The sequence below is a fragment of the Lithobates pipiens genome, unplaced genomic scaffold (assembly GCF_037356315.1).
Source record: "Lithobates pipiens isolate NorthernLeopardFrog02 unplaced genomic scaffold, aLitPip1_a1.2 Scaffold_16, whole genome shotgun sequence".
NCBI classification, from domain to species: domain Eukaryota; kingdom Metazoa; phylum Chordata; class Amphibia; order Anura; family Ranidae; genus Lithobates; species Lithobates pipiens.
In genome coordinates, this window is record NW_027507748.1 from 516,585,408 (window position 1) to 516,600,846 (window position 15,439).

Below are 15,439 nucleotides of genomic sequence, written 5' to 3' on the forward strand. Positions count from 1 at the left end.
CACTGGTGGTGGCTACAGCTGCCTGCAGTGATCATTGTATTTTGGTGGCTAAGAAACATCCCTCCCTTAAATACAATAGCAGGGTGAGAGGTATTCTCCCATGAACACTGACTGTGTTGATGGGGGAATCAGACAATTTTCTTTCCTTCAACTTGTGATTGATGGAAAGAAAACTGCATAATGTATGGCCTGCCTTAGACTAAGCTTATTTATTAATCTTAGGACAACAAATACAGTTTATACTAAAGTCACTGAAACAGGCTCCTTTTCTCTCTATATCAGCATGTTTTCCATCTTTTTTTTTTTTTTTTTTTTGTTATACAGAAATTGAAGACTATCCGTAACGAGGCCCTAGATATCCAGCTGAGGGTGTTTGATGAACACAAAGAGGAAGATATGATAGAGTTCTCTCATCGTCTTGATGATGTCCGCTCTGAAATGGAATATCCTTTCCTATTCTTTTCTATCATTTTGATTTTGTGCCCTGTACATTATTTAGCAAATGTAACAGTGGTTCTAATTTTTTATTCTATTGCAACATATGTCTGACTGCATGAAAAAGTAATAGGCAGTTATGATAACTGCTTGTAAGTATATCCAAAAAGCAATTGTTGATGAATTCGTCCCCACAAGGGGATGTACAGAACACGCTGAAAATCTCATTTGTTAAGCACTCAGTGTACTGTCACCCCAAACCCACCTCAATGACGAGAGCCTCTGCTCTTGTGCACAGCACAGAATCAAGATCGGGCTCAGGTAAGTATAAGAATGCATTAAGATAAAAAATTACCTTTAGAACCACTTTAAATGACAATCTTTGTAGACTGAGCAGATAAATTGTTACCATCATTGCTAGAAATGATATGATACTAGCCTAATGTTTCATCATGTTTCCATATTTCAAATCTATCACCAAATGGCAAAGGTTTATGGATGTTTTTTTGCAAATACATTTTATTACTGAATTTCTGAGGTCTAGTTCACTAAGCTTAAAGTGTGACTACATATATATTAAGGTCTCTGTTAAATTTAATAAAGAATTAAATGTTAAGGTTAGCTTTACTCCCTGATGGACATGTGATTCTAGTAGAGTGGGCAAGATTATTGAAAATATTTTAATATTGGGAAATTACCATATACAATTTCGCTGCAGGTTTATGAAATTTTTATCCCATGTGCTTAAATATAATTATGTCCTGGAGACTGTCAGTTTTATTACCTTAACACCCTAACTGATGCCAGTGATGTGTTCAGTACGCTGTGGAATTCTGTCAAGAACACAAATTCTGAAGGATATTTCCTTTCAATTCTTCAGCATCTTCTTATAATCCGAAATGATTATTTTGCAAGGCAAGTTTGTTTTTGATATGCATTTTGTTACCCATTTTGTAGTAATGCTCAATAACATAGCAATGTTACTGATCTACTCACTAGTTGAAGACTGAACAGAGCTTATCTGCAGGAAGCTGTTTAGTAATACAATGTACATTATAAAGAACAATAAAAACTATAACTTTGATCAGCTGGCAATATATATTAATCATTCAAGGAGAGCCCTGGTCAGAGGTCAGCTAACCTTAATTACCTATTCATCTTTCTCTGGTTCTTGGTATTTAGCCATTGAAACATATTTCTGATTAGTTATTGACCTTCCCTGGGTTGCTAAAGGCCTTATACAGTATGTTTTTAGCTTTTAATAGACAACTGTATTTTACTGCCACTCCTATCACTTTCATATTTACCCCATGCTTGTTCTTAAAGGGGAGGTTCTGCCATCCTCATGTCTTGCCAAGCAAACATTTCCATGTGTTGACATTTTTGTTCAGCAAAGGTTCTAGGTATCAAATATACTAACCAATATTAACACTGTAAATGTAGCACCTGTACAAGAAGCAATTCACTGTATGCTTAAATATACACATTTTACACTGTTTAACCACTTAAGGACCAAACATTTTTTGACACTTTTTTACAAGTTAAAGTGGTTGTAAACCCTTACAAACCACTTTGACCTACAGGTAAGCCTAGATTAAGGCTTACCTGTAGGTCCAAGAAATATCTCCTAAACCTATACGGTTTAGGAGATATTTGCCCGAAGACAGGCACCTCTGTCTACGGCACATGCGCCGAAGACAGCGGCGCGCAGGCGCACTGAGTGCGGCATTTCCAACAACGGAGCTGCCACGCGTGTCGGCTCCCGTGCGCATGCGGGAGTGACGTCATCGCAGCTTCGCCGTATGACAGCGGCGGAGCTGCGAGACCCCACCGAGAAGATGGATGCGCCGGACTACAGGGCACAGCGGTGACATCGCTGGCTCCTGTGTCAGGTAAGTGACACATAATGGGCTACTATGCGATGCATAGTAGTCCATTATGCTTTGCCTTTGCAGGGAATGAAAGAGGAAGTAAACTCACCAGGGTTTACTTCCTCTTTAAAGTCAGGTTTATTTTGCTAGAAAACCCCCCAAACATTATATATATATATTTTCAGACACCCTAGAGCAGGCATGTCCAAAGTCCGGCCCGCGGTCCGGTTTCGAACGGATGCCTGGTCTTTCTCAATTTAGTGTGCCGTGGGATCAGGGCTGTCAGATGAGCCCGATCCCAGCACTGTGAGACGTTCCGTGAGCTTCAAAAGTGAAAGAAAAGTGCAGAGGAGTGTGCTGTGCTCTCTGCTTCCCCCTACAGTGCAGTACCCGGCTGAATGAGGAAGCTGCAAAGGTACTGTACTATGCTACAAGCTAAATTAGTGTTAAAAAGGGCTTTATTCGTGTGTGCATGCATGTATGTCTGTGTGTGTGTGTGCATATGTGTGTGTGTGTACATGTGTCTGTATGTGTGCACATGTGTCTGTATGTGTGTGTGTGCACATGTGACTGTATGTATGTATGTCTGTGTGTGTGTGTGTGTGTGTATGTATATGTATATATATATGTGTATATATATATATATATATATATATATATATATATATATATATATATATATAGTCTGTGTGTGCATGTATGTGTATGCATGTCTGTATTTATGGCTGTATGTATGTGTGTGTGCACATGTGTCTGTATGTCTGTGTGTGCATGTGTGTCTGTATGTCTGTGTGTGCATGTATGTCTGTATCTGTGTGTGCACATGTGTCTGTATGTGTGTGTGTGCACGTGCACATGTGTCTGTATGTGTGTGTGTGTGCATGTGTATGTTACTTTTAATCCGGACCCCCGCCCCCCCCCCCCCCCATTCTTGTACCATCAAAACTGCTTTTGTAGGGCTTGTGTGTGATATTGGCCAGTACTGCTGCTCCTCTGAAAAGCAATCCATGCACAGATCTCTTTTCAGAGGCATTTGAATGGCGGTAAAGAGGCATTATGTTGCCTCCTCACCACCTGTTTTAAGCCCGTAAATGCAGCATCACTATATCGCAACTGTGTGTACTTGAAGTGCAGGCCCATTCACCCTGGGTATACCTCCAGCTGCAGCCACAGCATGTGTACACCCCCCGCTGCTCCCTCTGCAGCTAAAGGGGGAGAAGTTGGGGGTGGTAAAAACAGCTTAACCATGTGGTTTTACTGCCCCTCCAACCTGACATGTGAACAAGCCCTTGGTTCACATATGTGTGGCTGCTCTTTTTTTTTAAATTGCACTGCACCAAAAGCACCCTACATTTTCCAGTGTGTGGGGTGCAATTAAGAATTAACGGTACCCCCTAAAGTGCAGAGCATTCGTCTGTGTGTTGGGAACGAGCGCGACAAAGGCAAGATAATTCTTGTTGGGCCGTCTATTAGTGCTCGGATGGACACACAAATGACACAGAATGTCAGGCAAAATGGTCGGCCCTCGTGCATGTTCTCTTCATCAAATCTGGCCCTCTTTGAAAAAAGTTTGGACACCCCTGCCCTAGAGAATATAATGGCAGTCGTTGCAATACTTTGTCACACCGTATTTGCACAGCGGTCTTACAAGCGCAATATTTTTGGAAAAAAATACCCTTTTTTTACTTAAATAAGACAGTGGTAAAGTTATCCCTTTTTTTTTTATATTATGAATGATAATATTACCCCGAATAAATTGATACCCAACATGTCATGGGTCAAAATTGCTCCTGCTAATGGAATGGCGACATACTTTGACCCTTAAAAATCTCCATAGGCGGCGTTTAAAATTTTTTGCATGTTACATGTTTAGAGTTACAGAGGAGGGCCTATGCTAGAATTATTTCTCTCGCTCTAACGATCGTGGCGATACCCCACATGTGTAGTTTGAACACCCTTTTCATATGTGGGCACGACTTACGTTTGCGTTCGCTTTTGCACGTGAGCTTGGAGGGACGGGCCCTTTAAATTATTTTTATTCATTTATTTTTTACACTGTCCTTTAAAAAAAAAAAAAAAAAAAGGTCACTTTTTTTCCTATTACACGGAATGTAAACATCCCTTGTAATAGAAAAAAAAAAAAAAAGCATGACAGGACCTTAAGTTTGAGATCTGGGATCAAAAAGACCTCAGAAGTAACATTTACACTAATATGCAAAAAAAGTAATAAAAAAATAAATCCCTTTTAACCACATAAACCCTGGACCATTTTGCTGGTCAAAGACCAGACCACTTTTTGCGATTCAGCGCTGCGTCGCTTTAACTGACAATTGCGCGTTCGTGCGACGTGGCTCCCAAACAAAATTGACATACTTTTTTGGCGGTATTTGATCACCCCTGCATTTTCATTTTTTACGCTATAAACAAAAAAAGAGCGTCAATTTAGAAAAAAACATAATTTTTTACTTTTTGCTATAATATCCCACAAAAATGTATAAAAAACATATTTTTCTTCAGTTTAGGCCGATTACGTATTCTTCTACATATTTTTGGCAAAACAATTCGCAATAAGAGATTATTGATTGGTTTTCAGAAAAGTTACAGCGTTTACAAAATAGGGGATAGTTTTATGGCACTTTTATTAATAATGTTTATTTTACTAGTAATGGTGGCAATCAGCGATTTTTATTGTGACTGCGACATTATGGCGGACGCATCGGACATTTTTGACACATTTTTGGGACCATTGTCATTTATACAGCAATCAGTGCTATGCAAATGCGCTGATTCCTGTGTGACACCGGCAGTGAAGGGGTTAACCACTAGGTGGCAATGTATGGGTGAAGTGTGTCCTAGGGACATGTTGCTAACTCGAGGGGGCGGGGGCGTGACTGTATTTTACACACCACTGATCTCTGCTCCAATCACAGGGAGAAGAGATCAGTGTCAATGTTCCTAGGCAGAACATGGTGGAGATGCTTGTTTAATTTAGCATCTCTCCGTTCTTTCTCCCCGTGAGACGATTGCGGGTATCCCTACAGCGATTGAGTCCGCGGGACCCGCGATTGGACTCACGGAGGTCTCGACTGGTGCACGCGATGGCACGGCGGCAAATTTACAGGGACATACCTGTGCGCCCATTTGCCTGCCCATGCCATTCTGCTGACGTACATTGGCGTGGAAGTGGTTAAGATTATTGGGCGGAAGTGACGCTTGATATCTCTTCCGCCATTCAAAGCCATATTTTCCTTACATGCCCCCATGCCTGTCAGGGGGAAGAACATGATCATCTCAGCCACAGATCTCAGTGACAGATTACCGGAACGCAGCGAGAGACCACTTTTATCTGAAAGCCAGCCGCTCGCCATTGTTGAAAATATCGGGTGTTATGGCAGCTAGCTGGTGCCATAACAACAGTATTTAGCGTCAAAGTCACCAGAAAAAAAAAAAAAATAGAAGATACCGCTTACTTCAGTGACTATATTATTCATATTTTTTGTTTTATTATGTCCACTGAAATTGTTAACGTTAGAAGTTGCACACACATGATGCATATGTACAAAACAATGTCTGGTGGCTTTCTCAGTAGATTACCCAGCTGCTTTGAAGGCATAATGTAGCTAGCTGTTGGACCCATGGTTCTGGTGGTAGCACAGCTCAGAGGTCCCTAAACCTTCCATACCTCCCTTTTAAATATGTCATTTTATGTCTACATTTCCAAAAAAAGCAAGAGACTTCACTGTGCATAACTGCATGGCTTCTCCTAGTTCTGTGTTCTGCCTACTCAGTTGGTTGACAGATGCATGGTTTAAAAGAAGTAACAGGTGGCTGATAAAAGAGCAGGAGAGAAGGGGAGAATAGGACAGACAAACTGCACCCCTGGGTCCTTGCAAGGAATGACAGGAAAATTGCCCATACAGAGAACTTCCTGTGAGATTGATTACATCACTTCCTTTAGTTAGTATGACTGTGCTCGTCACCGCCCACTAATTTTGAAAGAGACTTAATAGAACGCAATTTGTAAGATGCCATGTGAATAACATAAAATATGAATAAACCAAAGGTAACATAGATTTGTAGGAATGCATGCAATATCAGAGTGTTTGCGTTGGGAAAAAAAAAATATATATATATACACACACACACACACTGTACTTTAGTTCTGCAGTGTTGGGTGGCTTAGAGTCAAAGTCTTAAATAGACTTTTATGTAGAAAACAATAAAAATGAAACTATCAGCGCTTCTTCTTTAGAGGCTCATGCATAAAAAAGACACATGCCGTGCAATTAGTAGAGCGAAAACTCCAACTAGCTATGGTGTATCTGTGTTTTGTTTCATTTTTTTTTTTTTGTTTACATTTTTTTTACAAGCACTGACACGGCACAGCACTTTTGGCACTGAAATATCTGCTACTAGTAGCTCTGATACACAGACCAGGACTTCAGCTGTCAAACTGACAGCAGGTTCCAGCAGCTCTGCAGGAGAGAACTTTAGGACTGATTAAACATGAGAATCTGCTGAATGGAGCCGCGGAGATCTGTATTGTTTATATACACTTTACACTTTTTAACCTCACTTTACTGATTTCTGGTTTGTGACGTTTCCCATTAAGAAATGTGTTTAGGAAGAGCTTTGTGTATGGATTTTTCCCTCCACGGAAAGCATTTTTTTTTTTATGTTAAAACTATTCTGACATTTTTACAAAATGAGTAATGACTGGCTACAAAGTACACACAAAGTTTTGGCTGCCTGTTTGATTTCTAATGCAATCAATTCATTGAGCCTTCCCACTGCAAGTTAATTTGGAGATATTTCTTACATTATGGGAACGTGACTCTAATAAAATCTGACACAAGAACAACCATTATGGGGAATTATTTGGATTATGTTTATGTAAATAACTGCCAGTAGTAAAACCATCCTCCTCCCTAATGGTTTATTTTTTGTTCCTGGCCATTTAATTGGAAGTTCATTGGTTATGTCAACAGCATGATTTTTTTTAATCCTGTTATTACAAATATTTGTTATCATGATGTGGGCTCTTCCTGTTTTACTGTTATTGCTAATAACCCACACATGAAATTCAACATGCTTCCATATTTGTATTTCATTACTCCTGTTTTTTTTGCTTCAAAAGCTTTGCATAATTAGTTTAGCCGTTGTAATGCATGTATGAGTACATAGTGCTGTGATAAATGCTGAAATCATGGAATAAAGTGAAATTTATTTCTAGCACGAAAGCAGATAAATAGTAAGCTTAGTGAAAAGCTTACATTAATACACCGATTAAACATCGCATATGTCAAGTTAGACATACTTGTGACCTACTGGCCAGTTTTACGGTGGAGAAAACTTTCCATTCCTAATGTTTTCAAAAATCTTTACTGGGATTATGACAACTTGCTTGCGGAATTTATATGTTTTTGATAAGAGATAACAGAATGGTGTTTTGGCTTATGCGACATGTAGAGTGACTAGCACTGAACAGTATGTATATTTGAATCCTGTTTCGCTGAGAGCATTTGTTTTGATCTACATTGTAATAGTGTAAAATACAGAATGAATCGCCTTTTAATATTCAAGATAAATTCTCCTTATTGTTGCACCATGTCATAATACAGTACATGTACAGGCCACCAGTGTCACTGTTGTTTTAGGAAGGGGTTCCTGCATAGCCCCCAAACTTTGATGTTGTGACTTTTTCAATTAATAAATAAATAAAAAGAAAAATTGTACAGTATACTGGCACACAATGTTTGCATTCTATAGGTCAGCACCATCTATTTTGTCACTTCAGCACCCACACAAATGTAGAAAAGTCAGTGGTATACAGTTGGGATCAGCTATTTATGATCTACAGTAAACGTCATCTGTGTGGCCTATAGACTTTCTCCTCTGACTTTCAACCTGAATCCCATGCTGGTTCAACAAAATGGTGCAGTTAACGCCTAACACAAAAAAAAACTGTACTTATGTCTGTAGCAACTAGTCTCTCTTTTTTTTTTTTTCAATCACTAAAATATGAATGGTTTCCTCTGGGCTCTTTTTTTCCTGTTTCTTTTGCTCTTTTAGTCAGCCTTATTTTATCATTGTTCACTCTACAGACACAGCTCTACTTAAAGGCTAAGTTCCTCTTTAGAAACATGTTGCATCCTTATTTAGGATCTAGAATGTAGCATGTTACTTTACAGCACCTGCCAACCCCCCCAGCCCCCCCACCCCATGACAGCGGACGGGGGTTCCTTACTCTGCATCTGCTGTCCTAATTTAAAAACCATCCACCCAGGAAACTGTGTATAAATAAACTACATGTCCTGTCTGCCATTGCAACAGACAGCTTGTAGTCAATGAACTGCAGAGGTGCTGGTGAGCAGTCTTGTAGTTTATTGACACCCTCTACAGCTTTCAGAAAGAGATTCCATGCGAAAATATGGGCAGAAAGCTGTAGGCAGTGTCTGCAGGAGTCTGTCATTTTGATCATGGAAGCAATGCTTTTCAAGTGCCTTTAAAAAAATATATACAATTAAATAAATGCACATTTATTTACCTACAAAACTATGTGCATTTATTATTTTTAAAGGTTAAAGAATAAAGTGAATAGGCCTGTTTTCAACTATCTTTTATATTTTCCCAATAATTGAACCCACTTTTTTTTTAGTAATGTTGAAATAGTATTTTTTTTATTGCATTCTTTCCTTTTTCTTATTTTACTTTTTTATTTCTTATATTTTTTCAATAGACCACAATATTTTAAGATAATTGAAGAGTGTGTATCCCAAATCGTTTTACACCGAAGTGGTGCAGACCCTGATTTCACTTACAGGAAAAGATTGGATGTTGACTTTAGCAACTTGCTAGGTAAGTCTTATTATTATAGTAGAATGCTGCATTTTGACAGATGCTGCAGCTTTTGTAGTTTGCTACCTATAGATGACTAATGTTCACTTCTGTATACTGTTATTTTGCAGATGTCTGTATTGACCGAGCAAAGACTGAAGAATTTGAAGAAAGATACCTGGAAATGAGCAAAAAGGTGTGTACAGTTTTTGTTTCCAGCTTAACTGGACTGTAGAGAATGTCACTGCTTGTGCATGTGGAATATATTAAACCAAACCGTGGCAGTTGTGCCTTTAAAACCATGTAAAACATCCATAGTTCCTGTTTAATGTACGTAGCTGTACTGGGAGGTGTATTGAGATGTAGCAATGCACAGTAACTGGAAACTGCAAAGTGCTTTCTAGCTGCTGATATTTTTTAGATTTTAAAATGATAAACTATACAGTATGCATCTATTATCCATTGAGGGGCACATCTTTATTGCTAAGCAGCCAGGGCTTAGGCTGTCTCCTACAGGATAAGTAAACACTAGACACACAGAGAACCTCATCTTCTGGGGTCCCCCGGTGGCTCCTCCCCACATCAGATAACCCCCTAGGAGAAGCGCTTTCCCGGGGGGGAGGGGGAGAGATAACTTGGCGGGTGCGCTCCTGAGTCCAGCATTTGCATCCATAGACATGAATGCTGAACTCGGCTATTGGATTTGATAGCAGCAGGGGTCAATGGCTGCGCTGCTATCAGTCTATCCAATCAAGAGCCAGGACCTCAAGGAGAGAGGGGGAGAGTGTCTCCATTGACAGAAATACAGGGCTCAGGTAAGTAAAACGGAGGGGGGGGGGGGGTCAGTCACTGAGTCACTGGCAGGTCTTTTTTTCAGGATTGCAGCAGATATTACAAAAAAAAAAAAAACACTCTTGGCAGCTATCTCAGACCTACGGGAAGAAATCCATACCACCAGTACCAGAGTGGGGGAGGTGGAAAGAACAACAGCCCGCCATGATGCCTCACTCTACCAAGTGCAGCAAGTGACCGAATCCCACTCTATCCACCTGCGGGAGCTTTACCGCCAACTAGAGGATCTTGACAACCGTGGCAGATGTCACAACCTGAGGGTGAGAGGGTTACCTGAATCCATCAAACCCAGCCTGCTCACCTGCACCACAGTTGCCCTATTTAATGACCTTCTAGAGAGGCTCCCAGATGCTCCAATAGAGATGGAAAGATTGCACAGAGTACTTGGACCCTGGGAAAGGGACACAAACCCACCAAGCGATATGGTCTGCTGCCTAGTCAGCCTTCCTCAGAAAGAAGAAATTCTCAGAAAAGCACGTAATAGAGGGCGCCTGCAATCCCATGGTGCAGAAATCAAATTCGTTCAAGATTTATCAAATATTTACACTGCAGTGCAGAAAAGAACTGAGACCTCTCCTATATCTCTTGCGCTCTAGATCTATCAACTATAGCTGGAAGTTCCCCTTCTGCTTATCTGCAACAAGCCAAGGCCACACAGCAAATCTCAGAGTACCAGAAGATCTGGATAATTTCTGCAGCACCCTGGATATCCCAATAATCATCTGCCTGACTTTTGTCAACTGCCTACTAGACACGCTACCTTCATGGAAGACATCCGTGAGGCGAGTCACAGGGACGCCAGCTGTCGTCGTTCCCTATCCCTGCACTACACTCACTGCCCAAGGTGCTCTGAGGAATTACAGCCCAACAGTTTCACCAGCTCATCGAAGGGCTGGTCTTTTGGCCTAAAGAAAACTACCAGTACTCACAGGTGTATCCCACAAACTAAGGTCAGTACAGCAACCCTAAACACAGTCCTAATGATTTGCAATTGCTTTACTCCACGAGTCCCCCCCCCCCCCCCCCCTTTTTTTTTCCTTTTCTTTCACTATCACCTACCCATGACCATTTTCACCAATATGCTGTCTAACCACTCTCCCAATTCAATGGACATATCCCTTGCTCTGGAAAAAACGCGGGATCCTACACTTTCCCTCATTCTACCGTAACTATAAGCCCCCACCAAGCCCATAACTACATATGGAACTGCCTCTCTGTGATTACAATCTGCTGATACAAACGCCTCTAGTATGACCTACCATAGAACATTTATGTAAAGCCTTGGACTCCAGTGGAATGTCTTGCCCTGAAAATACCTACTCCAAACATGCCTTCCCACAAAGGAACATAAACCATGAACATTTGATCTTCCTTTCTACTGGCAAGCCCACTCGTATTGTCAAAAGAGACTGTTTGATGTATTTTACCAACTATGTGTCTCTAACCACAAGTCTCTGTGAATCCAATAATCTCCTAGGAAGATGCCATTGGAGACCTACTGAACCCTCTGAAAACTACTCCCACAACTTTGGGCACATAGAAAGGGGAATGCATTGAATCACACCCAAAGGACCCTCCCAATTCACCTGCACAAATTTGGACTCGTCTTTATCGCTTTCCCCTTTTTTCTTTTTTTCTCCCCTATACCGATCCCCCTCTGAAGAACAAAATATTGTGCTGTAAGTATATTGTCAGCATAACACTGCATCTTCTAGAATAATCTTCCTGCTCATAACACAAAGATATGAGCTATTGATAAGGGGGAGCGCCAGATATACCAATACTCCGGAATAGCATAGATCTCTAGCATTTGATCAATCCTGCTTTATCTACCCTCCCTCATCCATAAATGGCAGCACTTTGAAATGCCTATAGTGAACTGGTCAGCTTAAGCAAAGTATTTAACCACTTCAGCCCCGGAAGATTTTACCCCCTTCCTGACTAGAGCCCTTTTTATTTTTTTTCAGCATTGCATCGCTGTAACTGACAATTGCGCATTTGTGCGACGTTGTACTCAAACAGAATTGACATCCTTTTTTTCCTACAAGTAGAGCTTTCTTTTGGTGGTATTTGATCACCTCTGCTGTTTTTATTTTTTGCGCTATAAACAAAAAAAGCAATAATTTGGGAACAAAAACGCAATATTTTTTACTTTTTGCTATAATATCCCCAAAAATATATAAGACACATTTTTTGCTCAGTTTAGGCCGATGTGTATTCTTCTACATATTTTTGGTAAACAAAAAATTGCAATAAGCGTATATTATTATTATTATACACTATTTATATAGCGCCAACAGTTTACTCAGTGCTTTACAATGTATAAGGGGGGACAACACAATTACAGTACAATACAAAAAAGTTATAGGAGGGCCCTGCTGGTAGAGCTTACATTCTAAAGGGAAGGGGTGGTGGTAAAAAAGTTAATAGCTGCAGAGAATGATTTGATGGGGGAATATTGATTGGTTTGTGCAAAAGTAATAGCGTTTACAAAATAGGAGATGGTTTTATGGAATTTTTATTATTAATATTTTTATTTTATTTTATTAGTAATGGTGGTGATCTGCTATTTTTATCATGACTGCAACATTATGGCGGATACATCTGACATTTTTGACACTATTTTGGGACCATTATCATTTATACAGCGATCAGTGCTATAAAATGCACTGATTACTGTGTAAATTACACTGGCAGGGAAGGGGTTAACCACTAGGGGACAATGGAGGGGTTAAGTGTGTCTTAGGGAGTGATTCTAACTGGGGGAGGGGCTACCTAGGGCATGACAGCGATCACTGCACCCGATCACAGGGAGCAGTGGATCTCTCTTATGACACAAGGCAGAAGGAGAAATGCCTTGTTTGCATAGGCACTTCGCCGTTCCACCTCTCCACACCGCAATCATAGGCTTCCGGACAACATCGTGTTCCCGGGACCTGTGGGCACGCTGCCAGAAAGGCAGCAAATTTAAAGGGACATACCTATACGCCCATTTGCCTGTGTGTACAGGGCATTCGAGTGAATTCAATATTTTGTTCCCCAACCATATAGCTGGTTATTTATTTTTACAATTGCATAGAAATATTCAAGAAGAAATTGTGTTTTTTTTGTTTTGTTTTTTATGTTTGCGGAAGTATTACATTATAAAAAAAACTTTATTGAGTTATTAATCAAAACAAAAATCGGCCAACTAATCAATTATGAAAACAATTGTTCGTTACCGCCCTACACTTTTGTCAAGTTTGTAAACCTGATGATAAATTTGAATTTGTAAGCCGGAGTTAAAAATAAAACTTTTTTTTTTTTTGGAAATACCGGAAAATGTCCGATTGGACCGTGTTGTCGGATAACACGACCGTGTGTGGGCTCCATCGGACTGTTTTCATCGGAATATCCGACCGACAAAGTTTTATAGCTGGCTGTAAAATTTTCCGACAACACGATCCTATCGGACTTTGTCCGATCGTTTGTAGAGAACTCCGATCGGACAAAGTGCTCACAAATTCCTAGACCAAAGCTATTGGCTACTAGCCTGAATGTAGTCCCGTCGTAACGAAATAACGTCATCACGTTCTGAACGATCGGATTTTCCGACAACTTTGTCCGACCGTGTGTATGCAACAGCAGTTTCGGACAAAATCAGATGGATTTGGTTGTCGGAATGTCCGACCGTGTGTACAAGGGCTTAGAATTACATTGTAAACAAATTAATTTACTACCGTGCCTTGTAAAAGTGTTCAAACCCCCCCTGCCTTTTTATCTATTTTGTTACATTACAGCCTTTAGTTCCATGTTTTTCTTTTTAATCTGAATTATGTGATGGATTAAAACACAATAGTCTAAGTTGGTGAAGTAAAATTAGAAAAATATATACATAAAATGATAAAACTATTTTTTTAGGAATCAAAAACTAATAATTTTCATGTGCGTATGTATTCACATCCTTTCTTATGAAGCTCATAATAAGCTCTGGTGCAATCAATTATCTTCAGAAATTATTGAAATGATGTCCACCTGTGTGAGATCTAAGTGTGACATGATCTGTCATTACATATAGACACCTTTTTGAAAGGCTCTAGAGGCTGCAATACCTAAGCAAGAGGCACCACTAACCAATCATCCCCATGAAGACCAAGGAACTCTCCAAACAAGTAAGGGACAATGTTGTTGAGAAGTACAAGTCAGGGGTAGGTTATAAAAAAAAAAAAAAAAATCCAAATCTTTGAGAATCCCTAGGAGCACCATCAAATATTTTATAACCAAATGGCACAACAGCAAACCTGCCAAGAGTTGACCGCACACCAAAACTTACGGACCGGGCAAGGAGGGCATTAATCAGAGAGGCAGCACAGAGACCTAAGGTAACCCTGGAGGGGTTGCAGAGTTCCACAGCAGAGACTGGAGTATCCGTACATAGGACGACAATAAGCCATACACTCCATAGAGTTGGGCTTTATGGCAGAGTGGCCAGAAGAAAACCATCACTTTCAGCAAAAACAAAATTACACATTTTGAGTTTGTGAAAAGGCATGTGGGAGACTCCCAAAATGTATCGAGGAAGGTGCTCTGGTCTGATGAGACTAAAATTGAACTTTTTGGCCATCAAAGAAAACACTATGTCTGGCGCAAGCCCAACACATCACCCAAAGAACACCATCCCCACAGTGAAACACAGTGGTGGCAGCATCATGCTGTGGTGATGTGTTTTTCAGCAGTCGGGACTAGGAAACTGGTCAAAATTGAGGGAAAGATGGATGGTGCTAAATACAGGGATATTCTTCAGCAAAACCTGTATCACGCTGTGTGTGATTTGAGGTTCGGATGGAGGTTCACCTTCCAGCAGCACAATGACCCCAACCACACTGCTAAAGCAAGACTTGAGTGGTTTAAGGGGAAACATGTAAATGTGTTGAAATGGCCTAGTCAAAACCCAGACCTCAATCCAATCGAAAATCTGTGGTCAGACTTAGATTACTGTTTACAAGCTCAAACCATCCAACTTGATGGATCTGGAGCAGTTTTGCAAGGAGGAACGGGCACAAATCCCAGTTTTGAATGATGTGGCAAGCTCATATAGACTTATCCAAAGCGACTTGAAGCTGTGATGGCGAGAAAAGGTATTGACTTTAGGGGGGTGAATAGTTATGCACATTGACTTTTTCCATTATTTGTCCTATTTGTTGTTTGCTTCACAGTAAAAAAAATAAATAAAAATCTTCAAAGTTGTGGGCACATGTTCTGTAAATTAAATTGATGCACATCCTCAAAATAATCCCATGTTAATTCCAGGTTGTAAGGGCAACAAAACACGAAAAATTAATGAATGCTTGTATAGCGCTACCTTTGTGAACTGAATCGCCTCAGGGTGCTTTTTGCCCATCTGTGTATAGCGCGGTCCTTTGCACCATGGGGTCCTGACATGCTTACAAACACATACACATATT

General features: G+C 40.3%; 1 protein-coding gene across 2 annotated transcripts in view; it reads left to right on the forward strand.

Annotated features, from left to right (window-relative positions):
• DIAPH3 (diaphanous related formin 3) overlaps positions 1-15,439 on the forward strand; it is a 1,016,686-nt gene that overhangs the window by 386,352 nt on the left and 614,895 nt on the right. For both annotated transcript variants that reach the window (XM_077483143.1, XM_077483144.1), the window contains 4 exons: positions 325-443; positions 1,234-1,350; positions 9,046-9,164; positions 9,275-9,339. In XM_077483143.1, coding sequence (XP_077339269.1) covers positions 325-443; positions 1,234-1,350; positions 9,046-9,164; positions 9,275-9,339 — 420 coding nt within the window. The remainder of the gene's footprint in view (positions 1-324; positions 444-1,233; positions 1,351-9,045; positions 9,165-9,274; positions 9,340-15,439) is intronic.